The 17,839-nt window shown below is 58.9% G+C and overlaps 3 protein-coding genes across 5 annotated transcripts; 1 reads left to right on the top strand and 2 right to left on the bottom strand.

The window, feature by feature from the left end:
• Nucleotides 1-1,032: 1,032 nt before the first annotated feature.
• On the top strand, nucleotides 1,033-10,280 carry TNIP1 (TNFAIP3 interacting protein 1). Of its 3 annotated transcripts, none has more exons than XM_072348710.1 (18): nucleotides 1,033-1,133; nucleotides 4,055-4,225; nucleotides 4,886-5,008; nucleotides 5,124-5,203; nucleotides 5,295-5,363; nucleotides 6,107-6,298; nucleotides 6,505-6,599; nucleotides 6,688-6,769; nucleotides 6,965-7,054; nucleotides 7,157-7,222; nucleotides 7,327-7,462; nucleotides 7,536-7,660; nucleotides 7,809-7,931; nucleotides 8,077-8,202; nucleotides 8,551-8,631; nucleotides 8,734-8,925; nucleotides 9,015-9,105; nucleotides 9,374-10,280. In XM_072348710.1, the coding sequence occupies exons 2-18, from the start codon at nucleotides 4,084-4,086 to the stop codon at nucleotides 9,397-9,399; spliced, it is 1,839 nt and encodes a 612-aa protein (XP_072204811.1). In that variant the 5' UTR covers nucleotides 1,033-1,133; nucleotides 4,055-4,083; the 3' UTR covers nucleotides 9,400-10,280. The 3 variants fall into 3 exon arrangements, with proteins under 3 accessions (XP_072204811.1, XP_072204810.1, XP_072204809.1); XM_072348709.1 differs by having other exon boundaries at nucleotides 6,962-7,054; nucleotides 7,327-7,458; nucleotides 7,532-7,660; XM_072348708.1 differs by having other exon boundaries at nucleotides 6,962-7,054.
• Nucleotides 10,281-10,398: 118 nt separating this feature from the next.
• Nucleotides 10,399-12,411, bottom strand: GPX3 (glutathione peroxidase 3). Its single transcript, XM_072348711.1, has 5 exons — nucleotides 12,193-12,411; nucleotides 11,447-11,600; nucleotides 11,234-11,351; nucleotides 10,934-11,033; nucleotides 10,399-10,851 (listed from the first exon to the last, which is right to left on the bottom strand). The coding sequence occupies exons 1-5, from the start codon at nucleotides 12,271-12,273 to the stop codon at nucleotides 10,645-10,647; spliced, it is 660 nt and encodes a 219-aa protein (XP_072204812.1). The 5' UTR covers nucleotides 12,274-12,411; the 3' UTR covers nucleotides 10,399-10,644.
• A 3,025-nt stretch (nucleotides 12,412-15,436) lies between these two features.
• On the bottom strand, nucleotides 15,437-17,087 carry SMIM3 (small integral membrane protein 3). Its single transcript, XM_072348083.1, has 2 exons — nucleotides 16,963-17,087; nucleotides 15,437-16,233 (listed from the first exon to the last, which is right to left on the bottom strand). The coding sequence occupies exon 2, from the start codon at nucleotides 16,230-16,232 to the stop codon at nucleotides 16,053-16,055; it is 180 nt and encodes a 59-aa protein (XP_072204184.1). The 5' UTR covers nucleotide 16,233; nucleotides 16,963-17,087; the 3' UTR covers nucleotides 15,437-16,052.
• Between the last annotated feature and the right edge of the window lie 752 nt (nucleotides 17,088-17,839).

The raw sequence follows: 17,839 nt of genomic DNA, 5'->3' as shown, positions 1-17,839 counted from the left end.
GAGGAAAACAAGGAATTTGATGGAGAAAAAGGGAAACAGCGCTCGCTTGGCTCTTCATCCTGTCCCTGATAAGACCTTGGACACGGCACACTCACACAGCACATCAGGATCCCAGCACCCCCCATAATCCAGCCAGGCTCCAAGGGCGATGTCCTACTCAGAGAGGAAAACAAGCAGGACATTGAATTTGGTGGGAACGGAATTTGTTTTCTTCTAGTTTTTATAACCCAGGCATCGCCCCCAAAACCTCAAATTGCCAGGAAACAATGGAACAGCATAGAGCCTCCAAAGCCAGGACTGAGACAGCTGGAAAACAGCTCCAAGTGAAAGCCACCCCAGGAGCACAGCAGGCCCCTACGGAAGGAGGACGCCTGCTTACAGCAGTTCCTCTGTTTATCGAATACCTAACGCCTCCCTCATGGCAAAAACAGGACGGAGATGCAGGTAGTGATTGGGCAAGTCCCAGAGAACTGCTGAAACCAAGAGGCGTTCCCTGCGGTTCCTGCTCCTCCGGCTGATGTTGCTGGTAGCCAGCAGGCGACAAACAAAGCAGCAGCACAGAGACATTGCTGCTGGTAATTGATGCTGCAGACAGAGGGCTGTAATTAGACTCTGTGGGGAACTCCTCCTGCCTTGGCTGAGGAAGGACAGGGTCAGGCTCCCGCAGGGCTCACACTGAGGGGAAGGCCTGGTTCTGCGGCAGAGCCCCTTCCCCAGCTCCTCCCCGGCCCCCCAGCAGAGGCCTGCAGCAGCCCTTAGGAAAGCAGAGAGAAGCCATTTTGTTTCTCTGCAAGCCAGCTGAAGGGCTGAGAGCCTCGGGCCTGCCTCTCCTCTCACAGAGAGCCCCCTCAGATGGAGAAAGGCCGGGACCCCGCACCCCTCAGAGCCACAAGAGCGAGGCCGAGCAGCGCAGACAGCCCGTAACACACCCCAGCGTCCGCCATTACAACCCCACTACCCGGCCACCCCACCCTTCTTCATAATAACCCGCACCGCCCGCTCCGATTGGCTGCGGCTCCTGTCCGTCACGCTGGGAATTTCCCGGGGGCGGGCCCAAGGCCGCCGCGCCGCTTCCTCCTCCCGTGCTGGCGGCGGAGCGCGGCGGAGCGGTACCGGGAGCCCCGCGGCTGCAGGTGGGCTCGGAGCGGTTCGGTGCGGTTGGGTTGGATGGGGAGGTGGTCCCGGATAGGGCACGGCTGTCCGCTGCTGGGACACTGAGCCCACTTCCTCTGAGAATGAGGCGGCAGTCGCTGCGTGCGGCGGTGACATCCCCGGGGCTGTCCTGCTTGCACTGAGCTGCTTTTGTGTGCGTCCGGCGCTGGGTTGCACAACCCCGGGCTTTCCCGCAGCCCACGGCTCTACTCACTGATATGGGCCTTTTGGGGCTGCAAGGTGAGCAGGTGCCGTGCTGTGCTGGGATGCTGTGCCGTGCATACCCGGATCGTGGATCTGCGGTGTGCACGCTTTGCATCCCAGAGAGCAGCAAACGCAGCTTCCCCCCCCCATAAGTCGCTGTTTCCACCCTCCTGGGCATAGAGGCAGCGCTGTGCTGCCACGCACCCTGCCAAAGTGCACGTTTGTTTACAGACTGTGAGAGCAGACCTTGGGCACGGAGCACATTCTGGAGGCAGGAAGGTTCCAGCAAGGTGCACCCTTGGGAGCTTTCTGTGTGGTTCTGCTAAGTGTGCAATGAAAGGAGGGGGGGGGGGGGGGGGGGGTTGGCATCCATTGACACCCTTCCTGGCCCTGAAGGATGCCCTTTTGGCCCGACCCGTTTGGCACAGGGCTGTGGGCTGCTGCTTGCCAACAGCTGCTGCAAAATACTGTGGGTGGAGGCAGCTGAACCATCTCTTGTAGCACTGCAGATCTCAGTGCTTTGAGAACAACAATCCCTTCCCTCTGGGTGCCGGGGGAGGAACTTTGCTAGCACAGCTTTGCAGCCTCCTGCTGCTGGCACTGATTGCATAGGAGCAGTGTGCTTTGCCCCAGTGCTGTGCAGAGCAGCGAGGATGGCAGCACTGAGCCTTGCTGGCTTCCATGCATGGTGACAGCTGTGATGCAGCTGTGTGTGACAGCCGACAAGCTCTGGGGAGAGGAACAGAGTAGGCAGCACCAAGATGATGCTGCAGCAAGCCTTGCCTTGATACGGGGATGGGGATGCAAGCCAGCATCCTCCTGAGCACTGGGACATCACAGAGGGGACGTGCTTTGTGTGCTCTTCCATTGCATGGGGACCTTGCAGCTCCACAACCAGCCCATGGCTTCAGTGCTGCCTTGCTCCCAGCTATATAAACACCTGGGAGTCTCCCTGCCCACCCACTCTGTCATTCTCTCCTTTTGCTGAGCTGTCACCAAAATTCACCACCCCAAGTTCCTGCTGCCCCACGTGCACCCATGACCTGCCCACAAGCACCAAAACCCCAGCGGTGACCACAATGTCTCACAGCCTCTGCCTGCACCTCCTGGCACCTCTGCCCAAGGCCTTTCTGCCTCCCTCCTGGTGGGCATCATATGGCCAGCAAGGAGTCATGGAAGGGGCTCAGTGGTTTGACTGAGAACAAATCATCCAACCTACCCAAAACTTAGCAGCTTTGGGTTGGCTGTTGACATGTCTACTTTATTCTCTCTCCTCCTCTGTAGTGAAATGTAGGATTTTCATTGCAAGTCTATGCAGCTATGGTTTTGATATGGCCATTACAGTCTTTGATATGGCCCTTGGGCAGGGAAATCCAGGTCAGAATTGTGGGTATTGGGGATGAGCAGAGGCTGGAGGCTTTGATTTGTGTGCCTGGCTATAGTTGGATTTAGTGCAGTGGGTCATGTTGGAATGCTTCGTGTTGCATCCCCTTGTGTACCAGGTCAGAGCAAGAGACGGGAGGGTAGGGGATGTGCTGTGTGTGCCCAGTGAGGTGCTGGCTGCAGGAGCATGATGTTGGCCAGCTATTCTGAAAGCCCCACGCTTGCACCTTGAGCAGCACATGGTGACCAGGCAGCTCCAGGTCTCCAGCCTGTGTGTGCTCCTGTCCCCATCCTACACGCTCGCTGCCCAGGTGAGTGAAGCACCTGCTGTGCCATCTCCCTGCAGGGGACATGCCACTGCTGTCAGATGTGCTGTATGATAATTGCCTCCTGACAAGGTGAGCGCTAATTGCTGCTCCTGCTGTGGATGCTGTCACCTGGAATATCCCCTCTGCTTTGGGGCATTCACTATCCCCTGTGACCTGCCCAGATGGCACATGGCACGGGCACTGGTCTGAAGTCAGGGCTTCCTCTTCAAAAATGCCCCCCAGGAGCCTCCATTTCCCTTTGGCTGGGTGGGCACAGCTGCTCAGTGCCCTTCTGGATGCTGAACTGTCACCCGCAGGCAACACCTGAGCTGGGAACCTGCTCCCACTGCCACGAATGCAAGGAGTGTGACAGGGACACCCACACACACACACAGCTTTTCATTTCCAACATGAGCGGTGCTTGGGAGCAGAGTGGAAGGATTTGCTTTTTTTTCCTCTCATTTCCCTCTGTTTTGGTGACAATTGTTTGCGGAAATCTCTGTCTGAGGGGCTTTCCAGTACGATGTTGTCAGGCTCTGTGTGTTGCTTTGGTTCATTGTTTGTTTGCCTTGCTGCATGGATGGAAATTGTGACTTCACTGTAAGGCTCCCATCACTTCAACCGCTTTCAAACCTGGCAGGAAAAAGCTTCCTGCAGGAAAACAAAAGCCCAGCCTCAGATGTTTTCCTTGACTAGCAGCACCCTGCTGCATCCAGGTGATACCCCAAGCTGCAGCATCCACTGGGGCCTCCATTCCTGCAGCAATGCAAGTGGTTGGGGCTATGTGGGGACCCCTGTGTCTGCTGAGCTGTGATCCACACAGCATGACTGCCAGCAGTGTCACCACGTGTGACAGCTCTCGTGGCCCTGAGTCACCCTGGTGCTGTTGCTCGCACAGAGCAGGTACAAGCGAAGCGTGCAGAGCACAGTGCCCTCACCTGGTGAGGTGCTGCAGTGGGGACCTTGGTGGCAGCTGGGGCAGGAGGGTGACATGCTGTTCCTTGCAGGGATGCCAGGCTGGGAGGTGGGCGGCTGAATGGCAGCCATGGAAGGGAGGGGACCCTACCGCATCTACGACCCTGGCGGGGGCACAGAGGAGAATGAATCCACGGCTTACGAGCGGCTGATGGAGGAGAACGCCCGGCTGAAGGAGAGGATGCAGGGAATCAAATCTATTGGTAATCACTGCATGGCGGATACCAGACCCAGAGGATGGTGTTTGGTTTCTGGGCAGCCTCAGCTTTGCAGCCTGTGTGGCATCCGTGGGCCTTTTGACCATGGGCCTTTTTACCACGGGAGGTGGAGGGACTGAAACCTTTCTAAGCTCCTGGGGTGCTTTGCAGTTGTACCACCCCCTTTTTCCTCTTTGTCTTCCACCCACCCCACATTTTGCTTTCAGTCCCGTGACCCAGCTTCTGCTTTTGAGCCCTTCTGCTTCAGCAGCTGAATTTCCATCTCCTTCCTGATCCCCGTGACTGCCATGTCCTTGCCTGAGGCTCATGTTGTTTGCTGCCTTGAAGCTTGCAGTCTTGGCTGTACATTACCCAGGCTTAAATTGGGCTCTTGTGGGAGGTGTACAAATGCAGTGCTGCTGTTCCACCCCCTGGAACCAATTCTCCCTGCATCAGTATGAGAAATCTGCAGTTGTGAGCCACAAAGACAGCTTGGCCCTAGGATTTGAATGATGTTGTTGGGTAAAAACAGACCTCGTACCCAAGTAGGGGGATTGGTGCTGATGGCTGGGGCTGCAGCAGTGCGGGCACTGGGGCAGGGGGAAGCACCTTTGGTGGGCATCCTTAGGGAGCACCCTTGGTGAGCATCCTTCTGCTGTCCCCCAGGAGAGCTGCTGGAGGAGTCCCATGTGGAGGCATCCAAGCTGCGGCAGAAGGCGGAAGACCTCGTGAAGGACAACAAGATGCTGATAGCATCCTCTGCATTGGAGGAGCTGGTGGAAACTGGAGGTTGGAGATGGGAGCTCACTGAGCGGGGTGGAATCTGACAGCCCAGGAGCTGAGCTTGGGACAAGGCAGAGGGTGTGAAGGGGGTCTGAAGTGTGCCTATTCTCTTTTCCTGCAGCCGCCGGCCCCGAGCACAGCTCTGCCCTGGCTGCCCCAGGAAGTGCCCAGCCGGACACAGGAACACGGAAATCCCCGAGTGTGAGTAGTGAAAGTGGGGCTGAACAGATTGGGGATGCAATGGGGTCTGTGCTGCTCTCAGCTGAGGCTGATGGTGCTGCTCCCATTGCAGGGCTCCTCATCAGAGTTTGAGGTGGTGGCTGCAGAAGCACAGGGCTGTCCCCAGGACAGTGGCAGAGCGGTGAGTGCTGGGACTGCATGGCCCAAGGCTTTTCATGGTGCACTGTGGACTCGGGGCGGGGGGAACACTGGTGTGTCAGAGTGCTGTGTCAGTGACAGTGGCAGCCCAAGGAGCTGGATGCTTTGGTGCTCCCCTCTGAGAGCCAGTGGGAAGACCAGTGCTGTGCACCACTGCTGGCAGGGCCTGCCCCAACCTGGGCACAGTGTGTGCTGTTTGCTGAATGTCCCCTTGCTTGGCACTGTCGCCTCCATCTGCTGCAGTTCTTTATGCTCCGGAAGGGATGAGGGCAGGGACAGTGGCTCCAGCATCACAGCCATACTGTGTGATCCCAGGGCCATGCCCCGCAGCACACCCTCCTGGGGCAGTTTCAGGGCACTTATCCGGAGACAGGCTGTGACAGGAGGGGATGCCCGGGGAGTTCCCAAGGGCAGGGATGAGTCAGTGGTGCTGGGAGTGCTGCAGTGAAGGTGTGCCAACGTGTTCACAGTGCAGAGTCAGCCGGGTCAGGCTGTGTTGTGCCAGCACTGCCACAGGTCTCCTAGGTGATGCCACAAAAAGGGAGGATGAACCCATTGGGGACACCCCCTGTGCGTAGGTGGGGATGTGCCGTGACGCTGCAGGGTGTGCCCAATGCACGCTCCCCAAGGCAGCATTAAATCCCACGGTGTGCTGGGAACACACAGAGCTGGATGGAGGGAAGGAGCAGGCACCCTGAGCAGGGGGTGATGCAGAGCTTCGTGCAGGAGCTGGAGCCGCTGCCCCATGAGGATGCCAACCTTCTGCCACAGCTGCAGCAGCTGGAGAGCACGCTGAGTGGCTGCGCCCGCGAGGCCAGCAAGGACCAGGTCTTCGTGCGCATGGGCTACATGGCTTCTGAGCTGAAGCGCCTGGCCTCCAAGGTGCACAAGAACGAGCAGAGGACGTCCTTCCTGCAGGTGGGTGAGGCGTGGATGTTTGCTTTTCCACTTTTTTCCCTTGTTTTTCTTTCACTCTGTGGAGTTGGGCACCCGCCTGCAGCTGGGAATGACAAAGGTTCTTGTGCCTGGTGGGCATCTGTGGGGGGGGGGGTGGTCTAGTGGTGGCAACCCCAGTAAAAGCTGAGTGCTGGGGGATCTTCAGACTGCTGACATTCATCTTGCAGACTCTGTGTGAGACGCTGCACACAGAGAACAAGGAGCTGCGAACCAAGCTGGAGAGGGACCTGGAGCAGAGAAACCAAGCGCTAGAGAAGCTCAGGTGAGGGCAACCAGCATGGAAGTGATGGGGCGGGATGGGACACCCTAGGGGTTTCTCCCCCATTGACCCCAAGGGTCTCTGCCCGCAGGTGTGAGAACCAGGAGCTGCGGAGGATGGTGACCCTTAGCAACCAGGAGAGCGCAAAGAGAGAGGCAGCCGAGCAGCAGCAGGTATGGGGAGAGCACGGACCTCAGGCAGGGCTGGGCAGGGGGCAGGCAGAAATCCCCATGGCCTCGTCTTAGTTCTCTCCAGTTTGTCCCAGTAGGACTGGTGCAAATCCTCAGGGTGTTGAGGGGTGAGGTTGGTGGTGGAGAGGGAAATGACTTGCAGAAGCCTTGAAGTCTCTGTGTGTTCACTTGCAGCAGAGCGGGGTGGTGGTGGAGAAGGCAGCGGGCAGAGGAGAGCTGGAGGCCAAGGAGAAGAAGGTGAAGATACTGGAGCACCAACGCCGGGAGGTGAGGATGAGGCTGAGACTGAGACACAGCCCATAGGAGTAGCAGGATTTGAGCTGCGGGGGCACAGGGTAGGCTCCTGCAAACAGCACTCTGTACCCACAGCTGCTGGAAGTGAACAAGCAGTGGGACCAGCACTTCCGAGCCATGAAGCAGAAGTATGAGCAGAAGGTAGGGCTTGGGGCTGTGCACGCATCTGCTGGGGATGCTCAGATGAGACCCAGCATGGGAAGGGGGCTTGGGGCCATCCCAACATCCCCATTCCCTGCTGGCAGATGACAGACCTACATCAGGAGCTGGCCGAGGCACGGCGGGCACTGACTGAGCTGGAGTCAGAGAGGGAGCAGAAGCAGAGGGATTTTGACCGCAAGCTGCTGCTGGCCAAATCCCGGATTGAAACGGAGGAGGCAAGTCCCCTGGGAAGAGCAGTGGGCAGCTGCCAAACCCATTGCCCTTTCCTGGCTTACCCCTTCCCTGCAGGCAGAGAAGGACCGGCTGGGGATGGAGGTGCGGGACCTGCAGCAGAGGATGCGCTTCCTGCAGGAGCAGCTGGCACCGGTCACCAGACAGAGGGAGTACCAGGAGAAGGAGATCCAACGGCTGAACAAGGTAGGAAGCTGCAGAATGGCTCCTGCTGTCATTTTGCTGTAGGGTGACAGCATCAGACAATGCCTACCCCATCCCCGTTGTTGGCTCTCCAAGGATGCAATCCCAGAGATATCACCCATTCTAAACTCACGCTCCTTTCCCTCTCCAGGCACTGGAGGAGGCCCTGAATGTCCAGGCATCCCCTCCACCCATCTTTGCTGGCACTCTGGAGCCAGCTGGGAAGGTGCCTCCACAAGAACTGCTGACTCAAAACGAGCTGCTCAAGCAGCAGGTAGGGCAGGAGGGGTGGGAGGGAGAACAGAGCAGAGCATCCTGTGGTCCTTCACCAAAGGGACCGTGATGGCACTGTGCACCCAGGGCTTGGCACAGCTGCTGTGGCTGGGGTTCATAACACCCAGTGCTCTGCCTTCCACAAGGTGAAAATCTTCGAGGAGGACTTCCAGCGGGAGCGGAGTGACAGGGAGAGGATGAACGAGGAGAAGGAGGAGCTGAAACAGCAGCTGGAGAAGCTGCAGAAGCAGCTGGCCGTGTCCAACAACCAGGTGAGCAGCATTGCACCCTTCACGGACGAGTTGGAGATGCTCATCCCCTGTGTCACAGCCCTGTCACACACCTCAGAGCAGGGGGGATGAGGAAGGACAGAGGGGACAGAGCAGTAGTTTTGCTGCTGCTTATCCCTGCCATGGCTTAATGCAGGGGCTGGAGTTTAATAGGTGGGTGGCACTGACCTCCCATCCTGCTTGGCACAAAGGTCTCCCCAGTCTGGCTGTGCCCATGGGGAATGGTTTTAAGGTTCTCCTCTCTGCCCCCTGCACTTCTCCTGTGAGTCTGGCTAGGGCACAGATGCATCTCTTGCCCCATGCTCTGCACTGACCCCTCCTCACTCCCAGCTGCGTGCCTCAAAGGATGACTGCCAGAGAGAGAAGGAGGAGAAGGAGAAGCTGAAGAAGATGCTGAAACAGCACAAACAGGTGGGATAGGGAAAAGCCTGGTGGCAGGGCTGTCATGGGAGAGGAGCTGGGACTGCTCTGGGCTGTCCCCAGTCTCTCAGCATCTCTCCCAACTGCTCACAGGCTTCTGGAGAGAGGCTGCACCCTGACCCAGTGCCAGGACCACTGGGCCCCACGTGCCCCATGTACCAGTACCAGTACAGCCCCCCTGTTCCTCACCCCGTGTACCATGGCTATGACGAATGGCAGCAGATCCGCTACCCACCAGCACAGGGCGAGCAAGCGCCAGGACAGAACTTCCACCATTATCCCCCGGTGAGCACAACAGGGGGAGCACAGATCAGGTCTGGGGCTTGTGATGCACATGCACAGTTATTCATTGATCCCATTCCCATCTTTCCTAGCCGGAATATCCCTGGCGCCTGCCCTGCGCAATGGCCCGCAGCCAGAATGCCACAGCAGTGCCTGGGGTGAAACCTGTCCCCAAGGACTTGGGTAAGGCTGAGCACAGATCCTGAGCAGGGATGGGACAGGTTAGCTGGAGGGGATCCCTTCAGATCCCGTGGGTTTAGGCATCTTGTGCCATAAGAGGTGTGGGAATGGGTTGTGGGGGCTGGACTCTGATGGTGGCATCCTCTTGCTGTCCTGCACCACATCCCCCTGGGGCCCTGCAGCATGTCCCAGCCTTCTGCCCCCATGTCACACAGCCAGAGTGGTGGCTGAGGAGCTGTGCTGATTCCATGCTGTGTCTCTTGTGTACCAGACCAGGCGGGTCCTGTGCTGCCGTGATGCCGAGGAGCAGCGTCGCTGTGCTGCGGTGGGGGCTGATGGCAGAAGAGAAGCAGGATGTGTGTGTGTGCCCGTGTACGTAGAGCTAGGACCTTCCTCCAGCTGATTGCCCGCTGTGTCTGCACATGGTGAATGCACGCCTGGGGCCAGAGAGGCCGCAGTGGTGGCAGAGGGACTGCGGATGGCATGGCCATTTACTTCCACCTGAAGGATTGGGATGGGATCTTGAGCCAGGAGAAGGAGCCATGCTCCCTCTGTTCCTGGAGCATCTCTGCCAGCAGTCCCCTCCTGGCGCTGGGAGCACCCGTGGCCAGATGGATCCCGTCCTGAGAGTGCTTGGTTGATGTATTTATTTAAGGACTGGAACTGAATCTGTTTTCATTCTAAAAGAGTGTTTTCACCGGAAGAGCCTCAGTGCAGGACTCGAGGTGGGAGTTGTCTCAGACTGTTTGCCCAGATTTATTCAGATGTAGCCACGTGTCCAGAGCAAAACATGAACCCAGTCGCTGCGCAAGCGGTCAACATTCATTTATCTGAGCCCTGCCCAGCCCCGGGCTCAGCCTCAAGCATCTCCCTGCTCCCTGGAGCCAATCATGCTCCAGGAAAACAAAGCTGGAGGGGAAAAAATAACACGGTCAGTGTCATGTGCATGCCAGCAGCAGCTGTGCTTGTTTTAGGTGCTGCTCTGCAGCGCTCCTCCTGCCTGGCTGCTGCCTGTTATTTTTCCCTTCTGTGCTCTGGACTGAAACCCGAGCACTCGCCCCGCTCTGTGACCCAGCATGAGGGCAGCCAGGAGGAGGCTGGGCTCAGTCTGCAGCACTCAGAGCCATAGTGATAAATGTGTGTGTGCTGTAATTAATAAACACACAGAGATTACCAGCTGGAGACAATCCGCTCTGGCTGGGGGGGGGGAATGCAGTTGTCATCCCCTTGGGAAGCGCTGACCCTATCCCATAAAGCATCCCACCCTCTGGAGGTGACAAGCAATAAGCAGAGCAGCGCGGTTGCAGAGCCTTTATTTGGCATTGCTGTGGAGCACTGGGGGTTGGCACCCGGGGCTGGGAGAGGAGCACATCCCTGCACAGCGTGGGCAGCCTGAATGCACCAAAGGGCTGCACCACACCCAGGCGGGATCGGGCCAAGCCCACCCCATGGTGGGGGCTTTCAGGCCAGGCCTTCATGTAGATGTCATCCTCTGCTCCCCAGGGCTGGGTCGGGGGCTGCAGGGGGGGGTGAGCTGGGGGGCTACTGGCCCCGCTGCTGCCGCATGTAGGCAATGATGTCGTTCTTAACGGTGGCGATGTTGGCACGGTGGTACCAGCGCATGACGGGCACCCCGTCAGTGCCCACCAGGAACTTCTCAAAGTTCCATTTGATGTCGTGGTTCTTCAGTGGCTCCCAGAAGAGGTTCTTGGGGTTACCAAACTCCTCCGCCACCGGAGGGCAGGAATTCTGCAAAGAGGAGGGGATGCGTCAGTGCTGCGTGACCCCCCAGAATCTGAGTGCTGCCCCCCACCCTTGGCACAGCACCCACCTTCAGGAAGCTGTAGACCTTCTGCTCCTTGGCCCCGTTCACATCCCCTTTCTGGAAGAGTTGGAAGTTGGGGACGAAGCCACCTCCTGGCCGCACGTACCTGTGGGGGACAAGGAGACAGCAGACGGAGATGTGAGATGTGGGAACCCCAAACTTCATCCCCAGCATTGACAGGAGATGTTAAAATCTCATTTCCAAGTTGGGCAGGGGACCCCAAAGCCTCATCCCCCACCTGGGGATAAGCCCTCCCACGTTGCCACAGCCATTCTGTACCCCACCTTTCTCATCCCCAGTACTCACTTCAGCGCAGGGAGGATCTCAGAGTTCTGGCCAGGCTCCTGCTTCCCGAATTGGTTGGAGGGGAAGCCCAGGACGACAAGTCCATAGGGCCCCAGCTCATTTTGTAGTGCATTCAGTTCTGCATGCAAAGAGCCAGGGGTGGGTTAGGGGAACCCAGGACCTTTGCATCGATGTCACCCCATCCCCGGGGCAGGTCAGGTACGGGGCCCTTACCGAGGTACTGCAGGGTGAGCCCTCAGTACGTGGCCACGTTGACGAAGAGCACCATCTTCCCCGCGTACCTTCGGAAGGGGATGTACTCGTCCCCATCGATGGTCAGCGCCCCGTAGTCGTAGATGGTGCCCCGCACGTTGTCGTAGCATTTCACCTGTGGGGAGCGGGCTGTGGGGCCGGGCTGTGGGCTGTCACTGTGCCACGACAGCGTTGGCCACCACGTAGGACACGAGGGACGTGTCACGGCAGCAGGGTGGGCGCCGTATGGAGGTGCACGCACACGTGCAGATGCGTGCAGACCCATCTACGGGAGCGGCTGCTGCAGCGGCGGGGATGTTTACCGGGAAGGCGAGGGGGCAGCGAACAGCCGGGCGTGCCACAGCGGGGACGAAAACGCACCGCCCCCCCCCCTCGCCTCGGGACGCGGCGCCGCGGGACGGTCGCATCGCGGTGACCGAGGGACGGCCGCGCTCTGAGCCGCGCGGTGCGGGGGTTAACGGGGAAAGCGGGCGGCCGTGCCCACCGCAGTGCTCGGCACCGAAAGGGGCTATTTAGGGAGCTAGCAGGGGACAGAGCCAAGGGAAGATCCGCCGCTCCGGGGCCGTATCCTGCCGCCCTCTGCGCACCCAGCGCTGGGAGCACCGCCCAGCCCGGACAGCACAGTGGAGGCACAACGTTCTGCATCCTCCCCTCCTTGGCACTGTCCCATGCAACCCCCCACCCCCCCACAGACCCCTACCCCTTACCTTCTCCCTCTCCTGGCCCTGCCCCAGCGGGACGAGCCCGGCCAGCAGCACGGCCAGCACGCAGGCGGCTCGGCACCCCATGTCGGGGGCTGGAGGGTGGTGCGGGGACCCCCTGGACGGCGGCACGGAGGGGTTCGGGCTCACCGCCTTCTGCCCGCACCCGGCCCGGCGCCGGGGAAATAGCGGCGGGGCCGGGCCAAGCGCCGGCCGGCGGGCGGAGGGGGGGGGGAGGGCGGGGGGCCGCGCCGTTAACCGTGTGTGCGCCCTGGGGCGGGCGCTGCGCAGCCGGCGGGGCTCCGTGGTTTTTCTTGTTTCTTTTTTCTTTCCCCCCCTTTACTTGAATTTATCGTGATTTGGTTTATTTGGGGGTTTCCTGTTTGTTTTCTTTCTTTCTTTCTTTTTTTCTCCTTTTTTCTTTTTTTATGTTAGGGTTGGGGGTGGGGGGGGGCACTGGGGACTGCTGGCAGCGCCACCTCTGCTTGGCAGCGACGTGTGGCCCGCAGGCTGCAATATGAGCCCCCGGGGATTCAAATCCTGGTTTATGCAATGGGATTTAAAAGCCTCACCCTAGCAAGGAGCACCTGGGCAAGGTGACACCCTGCTGCCATCACTGGGTAGGGGCAGGTGAGTGCAGGGACCAAAGAACTCTTATCAGCATCCTTCAGGAGATTGGGTTGGGCTCTATGGGGTGACCCCGCAGTGATGTGCTGTGATGCTGCCATCACCAGCCGAGGGCAGGACCCTGCGGTCTCTTATCCCCTTATCTTCAGGGACAGGAATTTCCAGGGCCCTTCTAGCACACTCGGGGAATGCAAACATTTACCCTGGGCTGGCTCCAAGGGAAATAGCCACAATGAGGTGTAAATTCCCTTAAATCCCTCCAAATGCCCTGATGAACCGGTCTGGGGGGAGGCTGTGGTCAGGGGGTCACTGATCTGGAACGACGTGTGGCAGTGGGTGAGCCCTGGGACACAGTGAGTATCTGGCCACCAGCACCAGTGCTGGAGTTTACCTTTGCTACACAGAAGTGCTGGCCAGAGCAGGGCTTCCTCCCAAACCCAGAGCAGCAAAGGGGAAGGGCAGTGATGCTGTGGGCTCAGGGGAGCAAACCCCATCCCATGGCAGGGATGCTATGTCCTGGGATGGGGCTGCAGGCTCTGAAGGGGCCCCGGGGTGTGCTTGGGGTCAGTGACAGGAAGTGCCACAGACTGATGGAACACAGCTGGGATTGCTTAATTGGGCTAACAGGTTTCAGAGCAGTGAACCTCTGGTCCTAGGAGCAGAGCGGATAGGTCATGCCTGCAGCAGGGGACAGCTGGCTCGGGGTCTGCTCCCTGCACAGTGGAATAGAGGGGACCCTACAGCCTGGCCATAGGGCAGTGTCCCCACATGTTTCTCTGTGTTCCTCAATCACAGTGTTCCCCAAAGCTTTAAGCATGTGGAAGGTGGCTTAGCCCTTCTCTAGCCCCCCTGTGGCAGGGGACACTGTGAACACAGAGCACTGGGGCTGCTCGTGGTGCACTCCCTCCCTCCCCTTTCCCATCATCCTTGTGTTTATCCCCTAATTGCTGGTGTGGGGCTCTGGTGGGTTTCCAGCTGTGCACAGAGACTTGGGGCTGTTCTGCAGAAGTGGACACGTCCTTTCCACACGTCCCTAAATCGCCTCCACACGCAGGGAAGGGCTGACCTGCTCCTGAACCGCTTTTTTTTTTCCTAAACCAAAACAAAAATAAATGGTTCTTCGGGTCCTGACGCCAGGCCAGCCTCCCTGGGGAGAGCACTGAGGCACAGGGAAGGATTCAACAGGCTGTGGTCGATGGATCCTCATGACTGAGTTCAGTGGGACCCTGCCTGTTGTCACCCCAAATCCGTGCCAAGGCTGGAGCAGCATCCCCCACCCCAACAAGGGGAGTGTGGGACGGGCTGACAGCCCATCAGCCTCCCTCCTCGGGTGTTTTTCTGCCGGAGCCATCCCCGCCTGCTGCAGATGTTTGGCAGGGGCTGGGGACAGGCAGCCAGCAGTGCTTCCAGCACCATCTCTGCTACCACCACCTCCGGTGCTGCAGTGGGACAGCAGCATCCTGTCCTGCATGGCTTTGGGTCAGCACCAAGAACTCCACACCCATCTCCTCCAAATCCTCCTCCTCCAGTAGCACTCATCCCTTCTGCACATCAGAGTCTGTAATGACCACGGCAAGGGACTGGGAAACCCTCTGCTTCACCCTGGGAGCCAGCACATGGCCGTGGCAAAACATCAGCACAACCTCTGAACTTTTGTACCAGGTGTGCAATCCTCCCCCCTCCTTCCCTCGTTGTTATGCTCTGGAATTGCCCCCACTCCCCTCTGCTGCCATTTTGCTTCACGTGGCTCTGGGCTGTTGCTGCTCACAAAGCCTTCTTTGCAAAGCTCCACAATGCCTTTCCTGGAAATGTTTGCAATAGGATCGAATCTTCCCAGAAATCTCCACCACCACAAAAGGAAATCCCTCGTGCACCCCTGGCCCAGGAGAAAAGCACTCGGGGAGGTGAGAACAGCTGTTTTTTGCTCTCTTACCTCAAGCCAGGCTTCCTTCTTAAACCACGGACACAGCTGTGGCTCTGTCCCTATCCATCTCCTGTAATGCTGCTCTGCTCCACACACCGCAGCCGCCCTGCGCATGTCCCAAGCAGCAGCTGCTGGCAGTGGGGTGGGACAGGGGGACAGCAGCAAGGCAGGGGCTGCTCTGAGCTGCAGCAGCGTGACCACCAGCAGCTGCACATTGTGACTGCCAGCGAGCAAGGAGGAACAAAGGAGAAAGAAATCTGCTTCTTTGCTCCAGTTCGGCAGTTTGAGAAGGGAGAGCAATATGACACCTCGAAAGGAGAATGTCTCCTTGCTCCCTGGGGTCTGTGCTTTCCCCTGACCCCAAAACAAACCCTGCCCAGACTGAGATGATGTACCTCCACAGCGGTGAACACAGTGTTTAAACAACCGTTCCCACATCCCAGCCTGATTCAGCTCACTGCTTACGTACTTTCTCATGTTGAGTCATGTCAGGATGCTGGTCTGGCCGCAGGGCTCCTGTCCCACACACAGCAGCCCTGGCCCTGCATTGCACCCAGTGCAGGGGCTGCACTGCAGCATGAGGCTGTGCCAATGGGCTCATGGATGGGGAAGGGTTTGGGAAGCTGTGGCAAGGCGCTGCACCCTGACATTAACTACACGGACAGAGCTGCATGACACATATATATAGACATAAACATATAGAATAAAGTCAATTTATTTTCTACAAGCTTATTTGGTCTGGCAGTACCTGTGAGGGAACCCTCTGCTGCCTGTTTGATAGGAAGGCACAGGGGAAGGGATGCAACCCCAACATGATGCAGGCAGGAGCTGCCCACGCTCCTCTGTCCCACTGGACCCATAGGATCTGAACCCTACAGGCTTTCCTGGAATTCCAGTCGATATCTGACACATGGAACCACTGGTGCCAGCTGCATTCCTGCTGGGATGGGCTCCTGCAGCAACGCTTTCAGCAGTGTGGATGCACAAGAAGAAGCCACAACCGTCATCTGGCTACAACTCTTCTTTTCCAACCACCCCAGGAGATGGAGAAATAACTACGCCAGGCATTTACATCCTTGCTGCCTTGCTGCTGGTGCTGGGAGAGTCCCAATGGGATAATGTGGCTGCAAGATGGCAGGGGCAAGCTTTCTTACAGGAACAAGTCACTTCCAGCCGGGCATCACATCCATGTCCTCAATGCCACACAACCAGATCCCGCTGTGCTCCCTGGCAGCACGGTGGCTTCACTCCCACTCCGGCCCCATTCTCTCCCCACTCTCGAGGTGCCCCATGGTGGGAGTCCTGCTGTCCCCCCTCACACGATGCCATTGCGTGTGGGGTGAGTCCGCACCCGGTAGATGATGACAGCTGTGGCAGGGCAGAGCACCAGGGCTGTCATGACGAGGATGGTGGCCAGGATGATAAGAACGATGACCCAGATGTCCAAGATGTGCTTGGGGAGGGCAGAGGAACCAGCAGGGTCAGGGAGGTCCATCCTAAAAGGGAGACAGAGCAATGACAGAGCTGTAGAGCCCAAAGCCTCCTCAGGAAGACCACGTCTAGCCTTGGCCATGTGCTCCTCACAGAGCAAACAGGCTTTGGCCAAAGCTCCTTCGAGACGCCGTGGGATTTACAGCGTGCTTTGATGCAGCTGGATGGAAGCCCAGGGGAAAAAAGAAATGTTCCCTGTTAATTGCTGCTGCAATTAAAGGAGCTGATGGAGCAAATCTGCCAGCATGCATCCCACCAATTGCCTGCTCAATTTGGGGTCTGCTGGCTGCAGTGAGGTGCTGGGGGCAGCCGATGGGTTCCCAGCCCCGAAGCAGCTCTCTGGGGAAGCAAAGCACTGGAACGCGTGGTGCCACGGAGCCCGTGCTCACAGCTCCCCGCACCCCCCCGGCTCCAGCTGAGTCACGCAATTAACGGCTCAATTAGCAGCGCTGCTTCGGCACCGCACGGTGAGCATCGCCACCGCGGTGCCTCCCCTCCTCCTCGGCAACTCGAGTGCGTTGAAAACACGCGTGAGCTGCGCTCCCAGCGCCTCCTCGACGGGGCGAGGGTCCCACGGCTGGACTCCGGGGCTCCTCCGCGTCCTGTTGGTGCGTTCCCCAGGACCAAGCGCGGTGCCCACAGCCACGCGTGGATCGGGGCGGGGAGCAACACCGCGCGGCACGAAGCGCATCCCACGTCGGTACCCACAGCCGGTCCCGAGGCCGGTCTCCTACCTGCGGCGCAGAGCGGAGGCAGCGTCCAGCTGAGCACGACCCCGGCACGGAGCGAGGAGCCGGGGCGGCCGCCGGGGGAGGGACGGGGCGGGGAGGGGAAGCGGGGCCGGGAGGGGGAGGGAGTGAGGGAGGAGGCCCGGAGAGAAGTGGGGATGGAGGACTTGGAGCGCTATAGAGTGAAGTACGAGTTCGCTGTGTGGGGTAACGCGGCCACTGTAGTGGGGTGCGGGGGATGGATGCGCCGTGGGACCAGTGACACGACCCAAGGGAACGGCACGGCGCTGTGTCAGGAGGGTCAGGAAAAGGTTCTGCAGGTTCTACAGTGGGCACAGAACTGCTCCCCAGGGCGAAGGGCACGACCCGGAGCTGCGGGAGCTCAGGAAACGTTTGAACACCGCTCTCAACAGGGTTTGCGTGTTCCTGTATGAAGCTGCACTTGGGCTCGATGATCCCTGCGGGTCCTTCCCAGGTCAGGACACCCTTTCATTGTATTCTATTGACATTTCATGGCTGAGCACCATTACAGATCACTCCCTCCAGTCCAGCAGAGGTCAGAGCCAGGCAGGAGCCCACAGCAGCTCAGCCCTCATCAGCCTCCAGTGCAGCTCAGGATTAAAGCCACGCAGGGTCTTATCGCCAAGCAGAGGATGCATCACAGCTGTGGGCTTCCTCCAAAGCCGCACAGGAAGGGCAGGCAGTGGCTGGAGCTAAACGACACCGCAGGGTTCACACGCTGCCACTGCCGCTCTCCTCCCCCCACAGGCAGCACACTGCTTAGGAGGCAGCTGAACGTAGCACTGCAACGCTGCAGGCGGCACAGACTGTAGCACTGACGCCTGCGCCCTGCAGGCCGTACACGAGCACCGCACGACCCTTC

Source organism: Excalfactoria chinensis, chromosome 13 (genome assembly GCF_039878825.1).
Source record: "Excalfactoria chinensis isolate bCotChi1 chromosome 13, bCotChi1.hap2, whole genome shotgun sequence".
Classification (NCBI taxonomy): Eukaryota; Metazoa; Chordata; class Aves; order Galliformes; family Phasianidae; genus Excalfactoria; species Excalfactoria chinensis.
The sequence above is the reverse complement of the archived record's forward strand: the minus strand, read 5'-3'. Positions and strand labels throughout refer to the sequence as shown.

What these genes read in the sequence shown, in the direction of transcription:
- TNIP1 (XM_072348709.1), top strand. Translation starts at nt 4,084, where the DNA reads ATGGCAGCCATGGAAGGGAGGGGACCCTACCGCATCTACGACCCTGGC. An exon ending in GCAGGGAATCAAATCTATTG is followed by an intron (nt 4,226 to 4,885) that starts GTAATCACTGCA and finishes GCTGTCCCCCAG; the next exon opens with GAGAGCTGCTGGAGGAGTCC. An exon ending in ACGAGCTGCTCAAGCAGCAG is followed by an intron (nt 7,932 to 8,076) that starts GTAGGGCAGGAG and finishes GCCTTCCACAAG; the next exon opens with GTGAAAATCTTCGAGGAGGA.
- SMIM3 (XM_072348083.1), bottom strand. Translation starts at nt 16,232, where the DNA reads ATGGACCTCCCTGACCCTGCTGGTTCCTCTGCCCTCCCCAAGCACATC.